The sequence below is a fragment of the Chiloscyllium plagiosum genome, unplaced genomic scaffold, assembly GCF_037043375.1.
Source record: "Chiloscyllium plagiosum isolate Xiang-an unplaced genomic scaffold, Cpla_swu_hap1 HiC_scaffold_18, whole genome shotgun sequence".
Classification (NCBI taxonomy): domain Eukaryota; kingdom Metazoa; phylum Chordata; class Chondrichthyes; order Orectolobiformes; family Hemiscylliidae; genus Chiloscyllium; species Chiloscyllium plagiosum.
Window position 1 is genome coordinate 79,119,244 of NW_028270156.1, and position 23,048 is coordinate 79,142,291.

General features: G+C 44.0%; 1 protein-coding gene across 2 annotated transcripts in view; it reads right to left on the minus strand.

Moving 5' to 3' along the window:
* The window catches only part of fnbp4 (formin binding protein 4), a 45,318-nt gene extending 22,758 nt beyond the window's left edge, over positions 1-22,560 (minus strand). The window contains exons 1-4 of one of the 2 annotated variants that reach the window (XM_087996828.1): positions 22,258-22,560; positions 11,324-11,419; positions 10,867-10,997; positions 6,121-6,331 (exon numbers count right to left, since the gene is read on the minus strand). In XM_087996828.1, coding sequence (XP_087852954.1) covers positions 6,121-6,331; positions 10,867-10,997; positions 11,324-11,419; positions 22,258-22,360 — 541 coding nt within the window. In that variant the 5' untranslated portion in view covers positions 22,361-22,560. Of the gene's footprint in view, positions 1-6,120; positions 6,332-10,866; positions 11,001-11,323; positions 11,420-22,257 lie in introns of those variants that run through there. The other variant, XM_087996829.1, reaches the window with a different exon arrangement.
* Positions 22,561-23,048: the final 488 nt, after the last annotated feature.

A 23,048-nucleotide genomic window follows, 5' to 3' on the forward strand; every position in this document is an offset into this window, starting at 1 on the left:
TGGAAAAAACCCACCTGGTTCACTGACATCCTTTAGGGAAGGAAAGTGCCATCCTTATCTGCTCGGGCCTACGTGCAACTCCAGACCCACAGCAATACAACTGACCCTTAACGGCCCTCTGGGCAATTAGGGCTGGGCAATAAATACTGGCCTAACCAATAACGCCCACATCTCACGAATTAATTTTAAAAAATGGGAAATCATAGGATTCGTGTAAGAGTGTATTCTTCACGTAGTTTCCTAAATGTACCATCGGAACTACACAGTTGAGAGGTTTAAAGATCCAAATGTAAAAATACTAAAACCTAGTGGCTAGACACAAAGGTGAAGGTAAAAGGCTCCTGAAATGCTAGCCTTTAGTTCAAAGCAATTGGATTACAAAATGTATGCCCCATTAAACACTACATGGAATATTGTATTCAATTTATAAAGCATACACTAAGGTAGTTATATTGACCTTAGAGGGGACCTATCCAGATTCACCAATGCTACTAGACTGAAGTAGTTGAACTGAGAAGTCATTTAGTGCAGGTTTGCATTCCCTCATGCATAGATTACTGAAAGGTGGCGCTAAACATACTTCAAGAATTTGATTAGGGTAGTCAGAACGAAATCTCTCCCTCTCTTAAAAGTAGGGAGCACTTTTCTACATTTGCACACAATACCAACCTGGCTGGTAGAATGCAGAAATCCTTCAGTGTGATTTAGGCAAGGTGAGTGAGAGGGTAAATGCATGGCAGATGATGAACATTGTGGATAAATGTGAGGTTATCCACATTTGGCAGCAAAATCAGGGAAGTGATCTGAATGACAGAAGTTTGGGGAAGGGGGAGGTGCAATACTATGGACTTGTACACCAGTTGCTGAAAGCAAGCATGCAGGAGCAACAGGCAGTGAAGAAAGCAAATGGTATTGGCATTCATAGCAACAGCATTTGAGTATAGAGGAAGAAGGTCTTCTTGCAATTGTACAGGACTTTGGTGAGTCAACGCCTGGACCATTGTGTGCAACTTTGACATTCTTACCTGAGGATGTCATTCTGATTATAGACAGAGTACAATGAATGTTTATCATACTGATTCCTAGGAAGGCAAGACTGATGTATGAAGAGAGATTGGTTTGGTTAGAACTAACGGTGTCTCCAATTGCTAGATGTCTGACTTACGAACACTCATACTTACAAAGAGATCCTATACAGGAGATTAATTTCAAAAGTCTGACATACGAACATTTCCTGTACTTAAAAGCAGCGTCTTGCATTTTATTCGAAATTGTGCACAAATCAACTTGCGAACGGACTCAAAACCGTATCTCGTTCACAATCTGGAGACTGCTTGTATATTCACTGGAGTTTAGAAGTATGGGCGAGGGGGATCTAATTGAAATTCATAAAATTATAACAAAACTTGACAGGGTAAATGCAGGAAGGATGTGACTGATGACTCGGAGTCCTGAACTGGGCTCTCAGTCTAAGAATACAGGGTAGGCCATTCAGGACCAAGGAGAATCCTTTCACCCAGAGAGTAATGAACTTGTGGAATTCTCTGCCACAGAAAATTGTTGAGGCCAAAATATTGAATGTTTTCATAAAGTTAATGGATATAGTTCTTAGAGTTAAAGGAATCAAAGGGTATGAGGTGAAAACAGGAACAGAGTATTGAGTTGGATGATAAGCTTTAATCATATTGAATGGCAATGCAGACCTGAAGGGCCAAATGGCCTAATCCTGCTCCTTCTATGTTTCATAAGGTGTGTAAATCAGTAATTCTCCAAAACCTGCAGTGTTTGGGATGTCGGGGCAGCATAGTAATTTGAAAATTTCAAGTTGGAAATTGCCAGATTTTTGTTACTTTCATGATCATTCTGGCTAGATTTTTACACCTAATGGAATGAGGAAAAAAAGTGATGGGTGTATTAATTAGAAGTTAATTGGGTCTGAATTGTATATATAAATATGGAAAGCTTGTAACCAGTGGCAGGGAGTGAGATTTATGGATTGTGGCCGAGTGAAATGAAGCTCTCTCATGTGATCTTGAATCCTATTTAAATAGTTATCCTTTGGCATACTGAGATATGTTTCAGGGTATGATTGCACACCCCTATTTTCTGAAAATGAACCTTATTAAAATTGGAAGAATGCAGTTAAATTGGGTTACTTCTTTACTAAAGAGTACTCTTGTCACCACACAGAGGTAAGTTAAGATGCAAGGTGTTGGAGAATTGATCATGGATGAAGATTTAGACAGCTTGTTAACTTCCATACTTAAAAAGCTGATTTACTTAGGGCTAATGATGCATAGTCAGATTTGGACAAATTTAGAAAGACTGAGGCTAGTAGTACCAATTGGTACATAACAGGATTCAGGAGGCTGGATGCAAGACTACAAAAAATTCATTTGGAAATTCCAAATTTAAGTTATTGGACTGTACCAAAGTATTAAGTATGGACAAATCTCTTGTTTTGACTGGAGTTAAATGTGAGGATAAATATACGCTGTTAGAATGTATGTTAGAAGCGCAAAAAATTCCCGGGCAAGTATTCCTTCCCAGCAGCACGCATGGCACAAAGGGGTCTATCGGTGATACAACACAAGTGAAGGACACAACATTAACAAATTGGTGAGACCATCTAGGTAGAGATCTTCGAGGAGAAAGTGAGGTCTGCAGATGCTGGAGATCAGAGCTGAAAATATGTTGCTGGAGGCATTGTATTGGTCACTAGAAGCTTCAGATCAGTGATCAACGTGTTGGCTGCAGTTTTGCAATTGTGCAGCATTGAACAGCAGGCGCATATCTCTCATATGGATAAGGGCATAAGCCCTTCCTGAAGAAGGGCTTATTGCCGAAATGTCGATTCTCCTGTTCCCTGGATGCTGCCTGACGTGCTGCGCTGTTCCAGCAACACATTTTCAGCATCTAGGTATAGATCGTAATTGATAGTTATAGTTCTCTTTTTGTACTATTAGAAACGAGAACAGCGATATTATGGAAAATTTTGAGAGGGGAACAATATTTGGGATTTACAATAAGCAAATTAACACTAGAAGCAGTCGGATTCAAAGTACGACCATATCATGAACTACCCCTAACTTTATTATAAAGTATTCAAAACCAAATATGAAACAAAGGATTCAGAGGAAGAAATCAGAGATCCAGATCAAAGAGAGGGCATTGTATTGGTCACTAGAAGCTTCAGATCAGTGATCAACGTGTTGGCTGCAGTTTTGCAATTGTGCAGCATTGAACAGCAGGCGCACATCTCCCATATGGATAACATGCTACTGAGACACTTAGTAAAAAGGATCAGGACAAAGTTGAAGATTTCCACTAGTTTCAAATTTGCGACTGCTCACAAAATCTTTGAAAAGATGCCTATTCCTTGTAAAATAGCCAGAATTAATCATTTAATTAGCATGGATGAAGTGTTCAGTGAAATATTCTTGTTATTAAAGTAGATTATCAATGGAGAAAACAGATGCAACTGGATATGGAAGACGATAAAGCTCTTGTATTTGGAAATATCTGAATTTGCAATTTCCACAATCAGGACACTACTGTATTCCTTTGACGGAAAATAACCGCTCCAACCGGGAAATTAAACAAGTGTTATGAACATTGGGGGATAGAAACTTAGGAAACGAAGGTAATTATATTAGAATTGCATATGCACATGCTTTCTCAAAGATTAAAACATTTCGCAAAGAGTGCAGGAATGAGAGACGTGGAAGGCAATCAAGTTCTCAAAGATAAGCAATAACTGCAGCATTTACAAACATTGAAAGACACCATAACCACCTAATACAAATCTATCCTTAGCAAGAGATTTCAATGAGATAGTGACCACAGATTTAAGGAAATAAATCATTTCACGTCATAGATTTGGTAATCAGATTTTGTCAGTCAACAATAGCATATAGTAAAGACAAAGTACAAAATATAGATATTATGGATATCATGAACTACCCCTAACTTTGTTATAATGTATTCAAAACCAAATATGAAACAAAGGATTCAGAGGAAGAAATCGGAGATCCAGATCAAAGAGATCTGGATTCAGGTGTGCGTAGAACTCACTAGTGAACAATTCAGATGAGTGTGTGAATAAAAACATAATAGTTATGAATCTGACAGCAGAAAGCTCTAGCAGCAATGGAGTATATGAAAGAAACCATGTTAAGAATTTGTTGCAGATGGCAGGAAGATGTACCTCATATCAGTTAGATTTTGACAGGAATTCTAAAGTTCCATCAGTTATAAGTGATCAGCCAACAACTTGGAAATGGAGCTACAATGAGTTCTATGTTTCCCAGAGCACTGTGGATAGGCAGAAAGCCCGTATTTAAGAGAGAAAGAATGGAGGGCAAAGAGAAGAACTCCCAAAATATGCAAAGGAATGATTTGGAGATGCTGGTGTTGGACTGGGGTGTACAAAGTTAAAAATCACACAACACTAGGTTATAGTCCAACAGGTTTAATTGCAAGCACTAGCTTTCAGAGTGCTGCTCCTTCAAAAGTTGCTATAAATTTTTGCTATAAACTCTGCCCCTTACAATTGTGTACTCCACAACCACCTGATGAAGGAGCGTCGCTCCGAAAGCTAGTGTGCTTCCAATTAAACCTGTTGGACTATAACCTGGTGTTGTGTGATTTTTAACTTTATGTATAGGAAAGACCAGTAACATTCATGCCACTCAAGTGCCAGGCAATGACTGTCTCCAACAAGAGGAATGTAACCACTACCCTAACCATCAGCTAGCATTACCACCACTGAATCCCCGCTACCAAGCACCTGGGGGGGGTAACTACTGACCAGAAACTGAACTGGACCAGTTCCCTGATTGATGAATGCTCATAGTTACAAATGCAAATCCCATACAAGGTTAATTTTAAAGATGTGGCACATTAACATTCCCCATACTTACAAACAGCTGCTTTATATTGTCCTGCATTTTGTCCCAACTTGTGAACGGACTCCAGAATGGAACCCATTCTCAACCTGGACACTACCTGTCCATTGTCTGGCTACAAAAGCAGGTCAGAGGCGGAGGACCATGCACTCACCTCCTGACTCCTCAAAGCCTGCCCACTACTTATAAAGCACAAGGCAGGAATGTGATGGAATATTCTCAACTTGCCATTTCCATCAACAGTCAAGAAACCTGACACTATTCAGAATCGAACACCCCTTTGATTAGCATCCCATCCACCACCTTCAATATGCACTTATTTCAGTGTCAATGCAGCAGTGTGTAACATCTATAAGAAGCAATGCAGCAAGGCTCCTCATATAGCACCTGCCAAATCCAAAATCCTTATTTAACAGTATCAGCTGTTGTATAAATAGACCTCCAAAAAGATATTTAACAATATACCACAGCACAGATTTATTTGGAAAATTCGAAGCTCATTGGATTAAAGTCATGACAGTACGGTGGGTAAGAAATTAGCTGAGGGATGGGAGGTTGAGCATAGCGGTGAAAGACATTCTTCTGACCAGACAGGTTCCATGGAGCTCCATTTTTGGACTATTATTTTCTTATTAAAAGGGGCTAGCAGCTAGACAAAGGCAGCACAATTGCCAAATTTGCAAATGATTATCAAATTTGGGAGTATTAAATCGAGAGAGGGAACAGATTACGGTACTGGATACAAAAACAAAGTAAGCATGCTAACCCCCCCCCTTAATGTACATTATTAAATGTAAAGCTGGGATGCTCCCCAGATGTTGAGGCAAATAGGGGGACACTGCTTTCTTTCAAATAAAAATACCAGCACCCAGCGGTCAGAGATTTAAAATAATTGTGAAGGGCAACAAGGAAAAATTCATCACCTAGTTTTTCAGATCACAACATAGTGCCTATAAATAAAGGTGGAATCAGATTCTAGAGCAACGTTCAGAAGGCAGCTAAAAATATACATAATAAGGTCTAATTTGCAGGTTTACAGGGGAGAGGAATGGGATGAAATTGGAAATTTCAAGAAGGTGGAACAGGCTTGATAGGCTGACTGGTCTCCTATGCTCAGAAAAGTCAATGATGAACAGTTACAGTCATTGAGCACCATATATAATATTAATCAATCACAGATCTCCAATGTACTGGACATGTACCAATTACATACCTCCAGCAAGTGAGTACTGTGTATCGTAGTGCCAATCAGTTCCCACGTGACTGCCTTCCACTGTTGCATTCACTTCACTGCTTTTATGGTTGTTTGCAGCTTTCTGAGCAGTGGGTTCTGGTCGTGGTGGTGTGGGTGCTGGCAGTGGCGTCTCAGTGGGAGTAGCCACTGATTCAGAGACAGGCATGGGTGCTGTAATTGCATCAATCTCCTGCATTTACAGAAATACAAACATGACACTTGAACAAGCATTGATTCAGCCCACACTCAACCCAATGATGCCTTTTGGACTCAAAGAGTTCAACAAGAAACAGGAGGAGGAGACCATTTGGCCCTTTGAGCATGGTGTGCCCTTCAATAAGATCACAGTTGAACTGATCATGACCTCAACTCTCATTCCCATGCACCCTTATAATTTTAGACTCTCGGTAGATCAACAATCTAACTTAGAATTGAACACATTTAATGTTCTGGCCTCCACTGTTCTATGGGGAAGAGAATTCCAAACTCAGATGACCCTCCAAATTTCTCCTAACCTCCTAGTCTTAAGCAAGGAAAACAGGGCACCTGTCTAAATACCCCCACAAGGGAAAATATCCAGTCAGCATCCACCCAGTCAGTCAGTCAATCTTCCACAAAACCCATTTCTGATTGGCATCCAAAAACCAGGCCACATTTTCCCATGCAGAGTATCCTTATACCCTTGATCCAGGATCTGCATTATAAGAAGGATTATGCATACAGATGGAAAAGATTGCATTATGCATGGAATGGCAGAGCAGACTTGATGGGTTGAATGGCCTACTTCTGCTCCTATGGTCAAGTTGTAACTGGATTCAGTCAGCCACATATTTAGTTCTAGTCTTGAAAGTTGAGGATTTAAACTCCCCACTCCTAATGGATGGTCCTGAGGAGTGAGAGAAGCTGCACTGAACAGGGAACATACAGGTAACAATCAAAAAATCAACCCTATAACATCAAAGAACAGGTGTAACTAGTTGCCTATGTCTTTATTTTCTGTGGGACAATGATAGTGGAAGGTGATTGCCACTTTCGCCTGTAGACCATCTGCAATGCAATCGGATATGAAACATAGTGAGGTGCTTGAAAGAAGCAGTGAGGCATTTGTTGATCAGGATTGGAAATACTACATCGGACCCTGATTGAAGAAAATAACAAGTCACTTGCCTTTAGATGATGAGCTTGCCCTTTGAATTTCCTGGCTAGAAGCCATCCCAGTTGACGCAGTGTTGGTGAACCCAGATATCCATGGCGACAGGAGTGGGAAGGATCAGCGTGGCAACCACGTCCCCTTTCTCATTAGTAAATGGCACATTCTATGATTTAAGGGTCCTATCACCATTCTGAAAGCAACTGAAGGGGTGGTGCCTTGCCTGCCAGGTAAATGGCTCAACTCCAATCTATGCTACTGCAACAGCTATCTTATCAGAAAATTGCAAATACATCAACAATTTAGCATAACAGCCTTGTTCCACAGGACAAAGTACAAGTGAAAACAAATGCACAGGTGAAAGAGTGTCTAGCATAAAGTGAAAAACAAAGTGCTATGTAAAGAGGTAGGGTGGAGTCTCTGTTACGCCAAGTCTGTGGGAAAACCTGGGTAATCATTTTTTTCCCACTACCTGAGGACCTCTATAGGCTACAAACACTAATTTGTGACGATCAATTCTTGTAATCACTTCCATGAAATGCATTTACCACCAGGACACGTTTGACACTCTCAAATATTATAAGAATGAAATTGAACAGCCACTTCTCCGACCACTACACTGTAGATGAGTGCCAAAGGGCAAACACACACTGCACATTCAGGATAGTTCAGCAAAACAGAGGCTCCATCATTCTTTTCCATGTGCTTGTGGCATGTGGATGTCACTAGCTGGGCCAGTATTTACTGTCCATCCCTTACTGCCATGGAGAAGATGGTGGTGAGCTACCTCCTTGAACTGCTGAGGCCTTGTGGTGTAAGGAGACCCATGGTGCTAAAGTTCCAGGATGTTGAACTGTACCATATATTATACATGTCAGGATGGTGAAAGCTTGGAGAACTCAAAGGTGGTACTGCTCTTGTCCTGCTTGATGATAGTCATCGAGCGTTTGGAAGGTGCTGTCTAAAGAGCTCCAAGTGATGTAATGCAACAAATCTTGTAGATGGTATGCACTGCTGTTACTGCACATTGGTGGTGGACGGAATGAATATTTGTTGATGCAGTACCAATAAGGTAGGCTGCTTTGTCCTGAATGGGGTCAAGCATTCCTGACTATGCCTTGTCGATGATGGACAGGCTTTGGGGAAGTCAGGAGATGAGTTACTGACACATAACACCTACGACTTCTAATTGATCCTAAAGACATGTCAAAACATGGAATAGGCTCAACACGCAGATTCATTGAAACTGCTCTTTGTCAAGAATAGTCACCTTGATTGCTGAAGTACCAGAATGAGTTTTACTAGTTCAGAAAAGAGAGACAATGAATGTTGGCAATTTGAACTAAAGGGAAAAACTGAAATTGACAGTGAATGAAATTCCATCTTGACATGTGGAAACATGGGGTGGTTGATCAAGGACTGTAGATAAATGTAATAATTTGCTTTATCTGCCCAGAGCTATAGTCCTTCCTCCAGCGTGCACAACTTTCAGAATTAGAACCATAGGCACTTGTTCACCTTCTCTGTCACAAGTGCAAATCTACCAGGCAGAAGTTTAGAGCACAGACAGATTTGTTAAGGGCCAACTGTTACAAAGCAAAACGATCAAATCCCTGTGAGGCTTATGAATTCACATGCATTCGAACATGGACAAGGGCTTACAACAGTGACTCATTATCTATACAACATTTCCTGATAATACATTTCCAACAACTAAAACCAAAACATAAAGTCTATCGGGAACTGGCAGTCATTCTCCAATTTGTGGGAGTTGGGAGCCATGAAGATGGCAGGCTGGTTGAGGTGGAAGAGCAGTGCAGCAAATAGGTAGGGTGGAAACAAAGAGGAGGGAGAAACAGTTTGCTCTTAGTTTAGGGGGAGGAATGGAGAGAGATATATGTGGCAAAAACTCATTCTTGCATGGGCTTTAAAAGTATCAGTTATTTTTTAAGAAGCATCTTAAAGAATGAAAACAAGAGTTGTGAAAATGTTTTGGGAGAAATTTCAGAGCTTAAGGTACCAGCTGAATGAATGGTCATCAAGGGTGGAGTGATTTGAGATACTGAGGACAGAATTAGATGAGCACAGATTTTTCAGAAGCTTGTTAGACTGGACTAGCTCTCAAAGACAGATGAGATAGCGGAAGAATTTGAGAAAAAAAAGTAAAGATTTTAAAAACAAGGCACTGCTTAACCAGGACCCAAAGTAGATCGGCGAACATGAGGTGGTGCATGAATAGAACATGACAATTTAGGATATCAAAGTTAAAAATCACACAACACCAGGTTATAGTCGAACAGGTTTATTTGGAAGCACTAGCTTTCGGAGCACTGCTCCTTCATCAGGTGGTTGTGGAGAATAAGATTGTAAGACACAGAATTTACAACCTGCTTAACTGCTGGCTTAAAGTGAACAGGATCTCCAAGATTGCACATATCGAAACAGACATCAAGTTCCTACAGAAATGCAGGCAAGCAGGAAAGGCGATAAATTCTGTGTCTTACAATCTTATGCGCCACAACAACCCGATGAAGGAGCAGCGCTCTGAAAGCTAGTGCTTCCAATTAAACCTGTTGGACTATAACCTGGTGTTGTGTGATTTTTAACTTTGTACACCCCAGTCCAACACCAGCATCTCCAAATTAGGATATCAAAAGCAGAATCTGAATGTTGCTGCAATAGAAACCGTGCAGCCAGCTAGGAGTGAGCTGGAATAATTGAGACTATGGGTAACAAGGCAAATGAGGGTTTCAGCATGGGAAAGCAAAGAAAAAGTTAGAACTAGGTTACAGAAGTGGGAAAAGGTAGTCTTAGTAATAGGTCTCTGATTGGTTGAAGTATGACGTCAAGTTTGCAAACAATTTGGATGCTGGGCAAATGTTCCCACGGTTTAACAACAGCAGGAAATAGTGGGGAAAATCAAAGCGGGGTTGCTAACATACATATGCAAGTTAATGTACTTTTGGATGACATTGATAGCATGAATATATCAATGAGAAATAGGAAGGTGGCGAAGTTGGATCCTCAGGGAAAACCAGAGAACTATACAACAGAAACAGAACCCATTTTACAGACCTGATCAATAAAAATGCAATGAGAACCAAGTATGTGCAGTCCTTCCTAGCTAAAACAGGAGATGTGTACTGGAGCAGGGTAAATTAGGAGGCAAATCACATCAAAGCTGAAGGAAGGACAAGGATGGCAGGGAGATATCGGAAGTGACTTCTGAATATGAAGAAACTTGTCTTGACACTATTCTGGCAAAGGAAATCTGACTGGGAGAATTCAAAACTTGCCATGTTCGAAGACTAGACAGGAATGAAATTGGAAATGTGCAGTGGTGTGCATTGACAGAGCAATCCAGGATTAACGTTTTGAGGAAGGATTGATGTCAGCTTGTCCAGAGAAGAGAGGGATAGTACCTTAGAAGAGAAATCCCTCAAACTTAATTAACATAGGATGTAGGAATGGAAGCTGGGCGAAATTAGGGCTGTGCTCAGGGTGGGGGCATTGAGTAGAGAGGAAGAGAAGACGCTGGCTGTGCGCGGAGCTTGCAAGGTCAACCTAATCCTCACCGCCATGAAGTTCGCCAACGTGCTGTCGATATCTGCAGGCTTGCCAGTCGGTGGCTCTGCCTCTTGTGGCTCAGTGTCAGGACCATCTTCATCCTCGCTGTCTGTGTAGGCTCCGAGTAAGCCCAACCCACCTGCAAGCCAGGATTACAAATAAAAATAGCTATTATCTGCGGCTTCTTCCTCCTCTCACCCACTACAGGAGTCAGCAACAATTTGCTGGCAACAGTTCACATTGAGCTGTTCACCTTAGATGTGAACTGTAGAACAGAAATGAACCACGACAGATTAAGTGAGTGGTCAAACGACAAAAAATGGAGTGCAATATGGACAAGAATAAGTGCTGAAAATGACAAACGTTTAAAATGGCTTATAGGGTAGATAGCTAAACAATTTAATTGGTGGTGCAATCTTGATACGACAGCTAGGCCATTCAGAAATGTAATCAGGAAGTAGCTACCTGTAGTCCGGACTGCAGGTTCCTTTGCTGTCCCATTATCTGTACTGTTTGAACTCGAATTAACAAATAATTGATCAGATGCATCCTCTTGTTCATCTGCAGAAAAGGAAGGATATTACTGAAGAAATGGCAGTCACTAAAATTAACAGCTAGAGGGACTCGTGGTGAATAACATGCTTCTCAAAACTTTAAAGAACTTGCAGTAAATAAATGTCTCTGCTTGCTCCCGAGTCCGAATCTCCCCGTGGAGCTCAATGTCTATTCTGGGGAGAATAAAACAACCATGGGGCAGGGCCACAATGAGAAAAAAAATACCAACTGGACACCCAGCAGCTTTTCTCAAAATACCCAAAGCAGACACAGAATGACACAGCACTCGTAGCTAGAGGGACAGGTAAGATCTTTGACAACCCAAATGCAGCCCAGCGAGTGTATGTTTTCCACAAACTCAGCACGGTTCACCCCAGCAGCAGCTAGAAACACAGCTGTTCATTTTAAACACATAATTCATTCAAATTTGTTTGCAGTTAGAGAGCAGCAAAAAAAACCATTGGGCACGAGAATAGGCACTGAAACAAGAAGCAGACAGCAACCAGCTATAAAGAAAGCAACCAGTGTATAATTATCATCCCCACTTGATTCATTTTCAGCTGGGTTCTTGAGAGGTAACAGATGTGGGGATGGAAGCTCACACAGCCAAGGAACCAAAGGTTAAGAGAAACGCAGTGTTCTGCTGAAGATACAGCTCAGCTGCCTGCAGGCCAGCACCGGCCTGGTTGAATGGGTAGTAATCCATAAATCAGTGGCATCACAACAACAGATCCCCCTACATGATCAGCACTGGTATAGGAACAGGAAGCTGCCATCGGCATGAATTAAATGCCAAAGAGCTGTTGAAAATATACACCAGATTAATTTTTCATTGCAAATTTTAATTATTAAATGTATTATCAATGAAATAATGCCTAGAACGAAGGGGTTAGCAGACAGGTCTGAGCTGCAGATCAAAAAGAGAAGCCTAATTATGCTGCTGGGAATGGGAAGAGAGGTAGCCACAGCTCAGATTATAATGGTCTCTCTAAACAAGACAAGTACACAGCACTAGGCATCCTTAAAGATGACTTGAAGGTCAAGAGTAAGTCAGGAGTTTAAATTATATATACAGCTTTCAGATTTAAAGAGTTAAGGATAACAAGTTTGCATTTAGAGCCAAGAGATATACAGCACAGAAACACACGCTTCAGTCCAACTCAAGCATGCTGACCAGATGTCCTATATTAAATCCAGCCCCATTTACCAGCAATTGGCCCATATCCTTCTAAACCCTTCCTATTCTTTTTACCCATCCAGATGCGTTTTAAATGTTGTAATTGTACCAGCCTCCACCACTTCCTCTGGCAGCTCATTCCATACACGTACCACCCTCTGCCTGAAAAGTTGCCCCTTAGATCCCTTTCAAATCTGTCCCCTCTCACCCTAAACCTATTCCTATTAGATGCAGGTTTGCTCGCTGAGCTTGAAGGTTCATTTCCAGACATTTTGTCACCCTACTAGGTAACATCTTCAGTGGGTCTCCGGGCATAGCATTGCTGATGATTTCTGCTTTCTATTTATATGTTTGGGTTTCTTTGGGTTGGTGATGTCATTTCCTGTTCTTTTTCTCAGGTGTGGTAGATGGGGGTCTAACTCGATGTGTTTGTTGATAGAGTTCTGGTTGGAATGCCATTCTTCTAGGAATTCTCGTGCGTGTCTCTGTTTGGCTTGTCCGAGGATGATGTGTTGTCCCAGTCGAAGTGGGGTCCTTTCTCATCTGTGTGTAAGGATAGTAGTGAGAGAGGGTCATGTCGTTTTGTGGCTAGTTGATGTTCATGTATCCTGGTGGCTAGTGTTCTGTCTGTTTGTTTGTCCAATGTAGTGTTTGTTACAGTTCTTGCACGGTATTTTGTAAATGACATTACTTTTGCTTGTTGTCTGTATAGAGTCTTTCAAGATCATTAGCTGCTGTTTTAGTGTGTTGGTGGATTTGTGGGCTACTCAGACCTCTTGCCACCACTTCGACTGGGACAACACATCCATCCTCGGACAAGCCAAACAGAGACTTGCACGAGAATTCCGAGAAGAATGGCATTCCAACCAGAACTCTATCAACAAACACATCGAGTTAGACCCCCATCTACCACACCTGAGAAAAAAAACAGGAAATGACATCACCAACCCAAAGAAATCCAAACATATAAAGCAGAAATCACCAGCAGTGCTTTACCCAGAGGCTGTTACCTAGTATGGTGACAAAACGTTTGGGAATGAACCTTCCAGCTCAGCGAGGAAACCTACATCCAGAACCTCAACATGAGCTACAAATCTTCTCAAAACTCGCAATGCTTTCTAGTTTTGGACTTGCCCCACCGCAAGGAAAAGCCCTTGTCTATTTATCCAATCCATGCCCCTAATGATTTTGTAAACCTCGATAAGGTCACCCCTCAGCCTCTGACACTCCAGAGAAAACAGCCTCAGTCTAATCAGTCTTTTCCTATAGCTCAAATCCTCTAACCTTGGTAAATGTTTTCACAACATCCTTCCTACAGGAGGGAGACCCGAATTGCATATAGTATTCCAATAACAGCCTAACTGCAACATGACCTCCCAACGCTGATAGTCAATGCACGGGACAATAAGGTAAAGCATACTAAATGCCTTCTTCAATGGCCTATCAACCTGGACTACACTATTAAGGGACGAAGAACCTGCGCTCAAAGGTCTCTTTGTTCAGCAACAAGCCCCAGGACCTTACCATTAAGGTGAGTCCTGCACCGATTTGCCTTTCCAAAATGAATCTAAATTTTATCTGAATTTAGAATTTATCAGAATTTATCTAAACTGAAATCCACCTTCCATCCTTGGCCCATCTGATCGAGATCTTGTTGTACTGAGGTAATCTTCTTCACTGTCCACTACACCTCCAACTTTGATGTCATCTGCAAACTTACATAGAACATAGAACAATACAGCACAGAACAGGCCCTTCAGCCCACGATGTTGTGCCGAACATTTGTTCTAGCTTAAGCACCCATCCATGTACCTATCCAATTGCCGCTTAAAGGTCACCAAAGATTCTGACTCTACCACTCCCACAGGCAGCGCATTCCATGCCCCCACCACTCTCTGGGTAAAGAACCTACCCCTGACATCTCCCCTATACCTTCCACCCTTCACCTTAAATTTATGTCCCCTTGTAACACTCTGTTGTACCCGGGGAAAAAGTTTCTGACTGTCGACTCTATCTATTCCTCTGATCATCTTATACACCTCTATCAAGTCACCACTCATCCTTCGCCGTTCCAACGAGAAAAGGCCTAGCACTCTCAACCTATCCTCGTACGACCTATTCTCCATTCCAGGCAACATCCTGGTAAATCTTCTCTGCACCCTCTCCAAAGCTTCCACATCTTTCCTAAAGTGAGGCGACCAGAACTGCACACAGTACTCCAAATGTGGCCTAACCAAAGTCCTGTACAGTTGCAACATCACTTCACGACTCTTGAATTCAATCCCTCTGCTAATGAACGCTAATACACCATAGGCCTTCTTACAAGCTCTATCCACCTGAGTGGCAACTTTCAAAGATCTATGAACATAGACCCCAAGATCCCTCTGCTCCTCCACCTTACTAAGAACCCTACCGTTAACCCTGTATTCCGCATTCTTATTTGTCCTTCCAAAATGGACAACCTCACACTTGGCAGGGTTGAACTCCATCTGCCACTCCTCAGCCCAGCTCTGCATCATACCTAAGTCCCTTTGCAGCCGACAACAGCCCTCCTCACTATCATCTCCACCAATCTTCGTATCATCTGCAAATTTGCTGACCCACCCTTTGACTCCCTCATCCAAGTCATTAATAAAAATTACGAACAGCAGAGGTCCCAGAACTGATCCCTGCGGAACCCCACTTGTAACTGGGCTCCAGGCTGAATATTTACCATCTACCAGCACTCTCTGACTTCGACCGGTTAGCCAGTTTTCTATCCAATTGGCCAAATTTCCCTCTATCCCATGCCTCCTGACTTTCCGCATAAGCCTACCATGGGGAACCTTATCAAATGCCTTACTAAAATCCATGTATACTACATCCACTGCTCTACCCTCATCCACATGCTTGGTCACCTCCTCAAAGAATTCAATCAGACTTGTAAGGCAAGACCTACCCTTCACAAATCCGTGCTGGCTGTCCCTAATCAAGCAGTGTCTTTCCAGATACTCATAAATCCTATCCCTCAGTACCCTTTCCATTACTTTACCAACCACCGAAGTAAGACTAACTGGCCTGTAATTCCCGGGGTTATCCCTATTCCCTTTTTTGAACAGGGGCACAACATTCGCCACTCACTAGTCCCCTGGTACCACCCCCGTTGACAGTGAAGATGAAAAGATCATTGCCAACGGTACTGCAATTTCCTCTTTTGCTTCCCACATAATCCTAGGATATATCCCATCAGGCCCGGGGGACTTGTCTATCCTCAAGTTGTTCAAAATGTCCAACACATCTTCCTTCCTAACAAGTATCTCCTCTAGCTTACCAGTCCGTTTCACACTCTCCTCTTCAACAATACGGTCCCTCTCATTCGTAATTACTGAAGAAAAGTACTCATTCCAGACCTCTCCTATCTCTTCCGACTCAATACAGTCTCCCACTACTATCCTTGATTGGACCTACCCTCGTTCTCGTCATTCTCATGTTTCTCACACACGCATAAAATGCCTTTGGGTTATCCTTGATCCTATCCGCCAAAGATTTTTCATGACCTCTCTTAGCTCTCCTAATCCCTTTCTTCAGCTCCCTTCTGGCTATCCTGTATCCCTCCAACGCTCTATCTGAACCCTGTTTCCTCAACCTTATGTAAGCCTCCTTCTTCCTCTTTACAAGACATTCAACCTCCCTCGTCAACCAAGGTTCCCTCACACGACCATTTCTTTCCTGCCTGACAGGTACATACATATCAAGGACACATCGTATCTGTTCCTTGAAAAAGTTCCACATTTCCACGACATCCTTCCCTGACAGCCTATGCTCCCAACTTATGCTCCTCAGATCCTGTCTTGCAGCATCGTAATTACCCTTTCCCCAATTGTAAAACCTGCCCTGTTGCACGCACCTATCTCTCGCCATAACCAAGGTGAAAGTCACAGAATTGTGGTCACCATCACCAAAATGTTCACTCACTAACAAGCCCATCACTTGTCCCGGTTCATTACCAAGTACCAAATCCAAAATGGCCTCCCCTCTGGTCAGACAATCTACATACTGAGTTGGAAAAGCTTCCTGGACACACTGCACAAACACCGCCCCGTCCAATCTACTTGATCTAAAGAGCTTCCAATCAATATTTGGGAAGTTGAAATCGCCCATGACTACTACCCTGTGGCTTCTGCACCTTTCCAAAATCTGTTTCCCAATCTGTTTCTCCACATCTCTGCTGCTATTGGGGGGCCTATAGTAAACACCCAACAAGGTGACTGCACCTTTCCTATTTCTGACTTCAGCCCATACTACCTCTAAAGGCAGATCCCCCTCGAACTGCCTTTCTGCAGCAGTTATACCATTTCTAATTAGCAACGCCACCCCCCCTCCTTTTTGACCACCCTCCCTAATCCTACTGAAACATCTGTAACCAGGAACCTCCAACAACCATTCCTGTCCCTCTTCTATCCACGTTTCCGTGATGGCCACAACATCGTAGTCCCAGGTACCGATCCACGTCTTAAGTTCACCGACCTTATTTCTGATACTAACCATATTTCCTTCATTCACATCCAAATCATTTATATAAATGATGAAAAGCATTGGACCCGGCACCAATTCTTGTGGTATACAATGTTCACAGGCCTCCAGTCTGAAAAGCAACCCTCTACCACCACCTTCTGTCTTCGAGCCACTTATCTACCCATACAGCTAGTTCTCCCTATATTCCATGTGAGCCAACCTTGCTAATCAGTCTACCATGAGGAACCTGGTCGAACACCTTAATAAAACCCATATAGATCATATCGACCGCTCTGCCCTCATCAATCCTCTTTTATATTTCTTCAAAAAACTCAATCAAGTTTGCAAAACATGATTTCCCATGTACAAAGTAATGTTGAAGATCCCTAATCAGTCCTTGCCTTTCCAAATACACACAAATCCTGTACCTCAGGATTCCAACAACTTGCCAACCACTGATGTCAGGCTCACTGGTCTAGAGTTCCTTACCGTTTCCCTACCACCTTTCTGAAATAGTGGCACAACGTTAGCCAACATCCAGTCTTCCGACACCTTGTCAGTGGCTATTGATGATACAAATACCTCAGCAAGGAGCCCAGCAATCACTGCCCTAGCTTCCCACAGATTTCTAGGGTAAACCTGATCAGGTCCCAGGGATTTGTCCACCTTTATGTTTTTAAGGTGTCCAGCACCACCTCCTCTGTAATATGGACATTTTTTCAAGATGTTGCTATTCACTTCGCTATCTTCCATGTCCTGCTCCAAAGTAAACACTGATACAAAATACTTGCTTAGTATCTGCCCCAGCTCCTGCAGTTCCACACATCGGCTGCCTTGCTGATCTTTGAGGGGCCCTATTCTCGCCCTAGTTAGCCTTTTGTTTTTAACGCATTTAGTGTTAGAGATGTACAGCACGGAAATAGACCCTTCGGTGTAACCCGTCCATGCCGATCAGATATCCTAACCTAATCGAGTCCCATTTGCCAGCATTCGGCCCATATCTCTCTAAATGTTTCCCATTTATACGCCCATCCAGAATGCCTTTTAAGTTGTAACTGTATTGTCGAATCCCTTTGGATTCCTGATTAAGAACAGGCCACAAGTTGTATGGAGATGGATTGAGGTGAGGAGTTTATTGTAATATATATTGCCTACACTTTCAGTCTGTATCTGGTACTGGAAAGGCTAAAAGTATTTCACTGTCAGCAAGTATAAATGAGCCATGCTTAGAGCTCAGTATCTTTACATTCATACACAGGGATCTATGCTCTGCAAAAACAGAAAGGAATATGCCCAAACCTTATCCGTCTTTTAAATTTCCAGGAGTTTGGTAAACTTCTCGTTTCCCATGAAAATACCTTAGCCAACCAGTGCTAACTTGTCAACCTGACTTTCAGCTTAAAAAAAAGCTTTGCTCTGTATCTCACCCCGTGGTGTACCTGTCCTGAGTACTTGATGGAGTGTGTCAAGGAATGTTCACTTTTAGTTTTAAAGAGTCGAGGGAACTTTGTTGTCATTTTAAGAGTTGAAGGTATTTTACACTGTATGTAACCCGGTACTGTACCTGCACTGTGAGTGTTTGAAGGGGACAATGTAGTTTGTTACTTCCCAATTTAAAAGAGTAAAGGAAGGTTTACTTTCTGATTAGAAGCAACTACACTGTTGTTACAGCACTGCAAGATATGGGAATTGATAGATGCTAGTATGATCAGCACAAATTTACCTCAAGGAATATCAGTTCAGAGTTTGAGCTGGATGCTGAGCTGCAGGTATTGCAACTCATCAGGGAGGGGCAAGGTCCGTGCATATTTTGTCCCAAGTGCAGTTACAGCCCTGAAAGTCATCTGATTGGGTCAGTGATCGGGAACAGGGGAGTACGGGCAGCATGGTGGCTCAGTGGTTAGCCTCACAGCACCAGGGTTCGATTCCCACCTCGGGACACTGTCTGTGTGAAGTTTGCACATTCTCCCCGTGTCTGCGTGGGTTTCCTCCGGGTGCTCCATTTCCCTCCCACAGTCCAAAGATGTGCAGGTCAGGTGAATTGGCCATGCTAAGTCACCCATAGTGTTAGGTGCATTGGTCAGGGGTAAATATAAGGTAGGAATGGGTCTGCGTGGGGTACTAGGTAAAAACAATGACTGCAGATGCTGGAAACCAGATTCTGGATTAGTGGTGCTGGAAGAGCACAGCAGTTTAGGCAGCATCCGAGGAGCAGCAAAATCAACGTTTCGGGCAAAAGCCCTTCATCAGGAATAAAGGGGGTTACTGTTTGGAGGGTCAGCGTGGACTTGTTGGGCCAAATAGTCTGTTTCCACACTGTAAGGAAGCTAATCTATGGCTGCAGCTGTGATGGGGATAAGACCTTGAAGGGCGGAGCCTCAATCTTTGCAAATTGTCCAATAGGCTGAGAGGTTTTCTGATTTGAAAGCAAGAGTGAGCCACAGAATAGATTAGCTAAATAACCATGACACATCGCACAGAAAGCCATTCAAGTGTAGATAGAAAAAAAAAACTTAGCCGCAGAAGGGGACAGAACAGTGAGGGGTACTTACACTTTTCTGAAACAAACAGCATGAGTCCAAATGGCTGTGTTGCCTCACAGACTCAGGGCTTTATAGAAAGGAGAGAGAAGACAGCAGGCGTGGGGCATTTCAGTAGAGTAGAGGAATAGGCAGGGAAAGAAGAGGATACTGGTGAGGGGACTGTATTTGAATGTATGTAGCATTTGAAACAAAACAGATGACAGTCATCTTTGTATCCTCTGGCCACAGGTGGGGTCCCAGAGGACTGGAGAATAGGTAATGTCTCATTGTTTAAAAAGGTTAACAGAGCTAATCCAGGAAATTATAGGCCTGTGAGCTTCAAGTAGGAAAATTATTGGAAAAGATTCTCATGGACAAGATCTATAAGCATTTAGTAGCATATGGACTGATTAGCAATAAACAGCAGCATGGTTGTGTGCAGGGGTGGTCATGCCTCACTAACCTGATTTAAGTATTTTGAGGAAGTGACGAAGATGATTGATGAGGGACAAATAGTTGATGTTGTCAACATGAACTTCAGTACAGAGGAACCTCAATTATCCGAACGAGATGGGCAGGCATTATTTTGTTCGGATAATTGATTATTCGATTAATCGTTTCAATGCCTCTCCTCTGGGGCTCAGAGTTTTCCATTAAGTCTGCTCCCCGTTCAGGAGACTGCAGCACATCCCATGCAACAGCACAGCACGTGTGAGCCCCGTGCCCAACCCCATAAGTCTCCAAATATCAAAAAGTTGCGTGTGCGCGCACACGCGTGCGCTAAGTTCCACCTCTGCTCTGTACAGGACAACGTTAGAGGGAATATCAGGGGAAAGGGGATTTCAGGGTTCACCCCTACGTAGAACTCCAGAGAAAGTGGGGGATAGAGAGGGAGGGCAGGTGGTCAGTCATTTGGAGACAGTGCCTGGGCTCCCATTGATGTACAAGACTTTTCTTGGCAGCATTTCAGCGAGCCAAGCTCATTCTTTGATCAGCGTTAGAAACACATCTTTGATGTAATGTTTCTATCGGGACCTCGAGATCTCCTTCGGATAATCGAGGTTCTTCTGTAAAGCCTTTGACCAGGTTCCTCATGGCACACTTATGCAAGAGGTGAAGTCACATGGTATCAGGGGTGAACAGGCAGGTTGGATACAGAACTGGCTTAGTAATAGGAGACAGAGGGTAGTGGCGAAAGAATGCTTTTCACAATGGAAGACTATGACTAGTGGTGTTCCACAGGCAACAGTGCTGGGACCTCTGTTGTTTGTGAGCTACATAAATGATCTGGAGGAAAACCAGTAGCTGGTCTAATTTGTAAGTTTGCGGATGATACAAAGATTGGTGGAGTTGTGGATAGTGAGGAGGATTGTCAGAGGACACAACAGAATACAGATCAGTTGGAGGCATGGGCAGAAAAACGGCAATTGGAGTTTAATCCAGGCAAATGTGAGGTGATGCATTTTGGAAGGTCAAGTACAGGTGGAAATTATACAGTGAATGTCAGAACCCTTAGGAGTATTGATATGCAGAGATCTGGGTGTGCAGATCAACAGATCACTGAAGATGGGAGTGCAGGTAGATAAGGTAGTAAAAAAATGGTCCATACCATGTTTGCCTTCACTGGAAGGAGTATTGTGGATAGACAAGTTATGTTGCAGCTTTGTAGAATTTTAGTTAGGCCAAACTTGGAATATCGTGTAGTTCTGGTTACCGCACTACCAGAACGATATGAATGCTTTGGAGAGGGGACAGAAAAGATTTATCAGGGTGTTGCCTAGTATGGGGGATTTTAGCTATGAAGAAAGGTTGGATAGACTGGATTTGTTTTCACTGGAACGCAGTAGATTGAAGGGCTACCTGTCAGAAGTTTAAAAGATTGCAAATGGCGTGGATAGAGTGGAAAATTAGGCTTTTCCAAGGGTGGAGGGGTCAATTACTAGGGGACACAGGTTCAAAGTGTGAGGGGAGAAGGTTTAAAAGGGATGTGTGAGGCACATTTTTCTCACAAAGGGTGGTGAGTGCGGAGAACGCACTGCCAGAGGAAGTGGTGGAAGCAGATACAACAGTGGCATTTAAGAAACACCCGGACAAATACATATATAGGAAGGGAATAGAGGGGTACAGACCCTGTAAGTGAAGATCAATGGCAATTGTAAAGGCAAAAATGTGTCAACCCAAGCCTGGAGGGCCTAAGGGCTTGTTCTCGTGCTGTGTTGTTCTTTGTTCTGTGAACCAGCAGTGTGAATAATAAATCAGAATGTTTTGACAGCCATAAGAAACATGGCTGCCGGATGAAAGAGTTGGAAACTGGGCAAAGGATACAGGAGTTTTAGGCACCAAAGCAAGAAAAAGAGGTGTAGGGATGGCTCTGTTAGTTAAAGTCACGAGTACAATGAGAAAGATGACCTTAGTTCAGGGAAGCAGGATGGAGGTAGAGCTGAGCAATCAGAGCCTCATGGCAGTGGTGCACAAAGTGGGTGGTTTATTAACCCCGTGTTTATCAGTGGACAATCCGAGCAGGTTTCAGCCCTGTTCTGGATGACAGCAGCAGCAGCCTCTGAGGCATTGCCAGTTACTGGGGTTCTCCCCCCCCTACCCCGCCAAGCCGGGGCTTCTCCTCCCGAGGCCCAGCCTCCTCCACAACTCACCCTCGGAGCCCGAGCCGCGCTCCTCCTTCCTGTGGCCAGGCTCCAGCTGTAAGATGGGGCGTCGCCGGCTCTGTGGCAGATTGATCCGCGTCTTCTTCCCCATCGAACCGGCTTCCGAGGTAGGCCGCAGCTCGGCGTCTCGCAGGCCGGGGCTCGGATCGAGCCGCCGCTACTCTCCTGGCCTGGCTCGGGGACCGCCCCCCCTCTGTCCTCGGTCTCTCTCTATCGCCTGCTCCGGCCTAGGCCTAGGCCTGCCTGTCTACCGCCCTCCTCTCTCTTTCCTGGTCCGGCCTAGGTCCCCCTCTCCCTCTCCAGGCTTTCTCCTTTCCCTCCACACCGAGCTGACAGCGTGGTGACGTCAACGCGTCAATGGGGGTGGAGCGCGGCGCCGCGTAACGTCAGGGCGCGGAGACCCCGTGCCCCCCCGGAGGTCGGGGCGCGGAGACCCCGTGCCCCCCCGGCGGTCGGGGCGCGGAGACCCCGTGTGCCCCCGCGATCAGGGCGCGGAGACCCCGTGCCCTCGCGGTCAGGGCGCGGAGACCCAGTGCCCCCCGCGGTCAGGGCGCGGAGACCCCGTGCCCCCCCGGCGGTCAGGGCGCGGAGACCCCGTGCCCTCGCGGTCAGGGCGCGGAGACCCCGTGCCCCCGCGGTCAGGGCGTGGAGACCCCGTGCCCCCGCGGTCAGGGCGCGGAGACCCCGTGCCCCCCGGCGGTCAGGGTGTGGAGACCCCGTGCCCCCGCGGTCAGGGCGCGGAGACCCCGTGCCCCCCGGCGGTCAGGGCGCGGAGACCC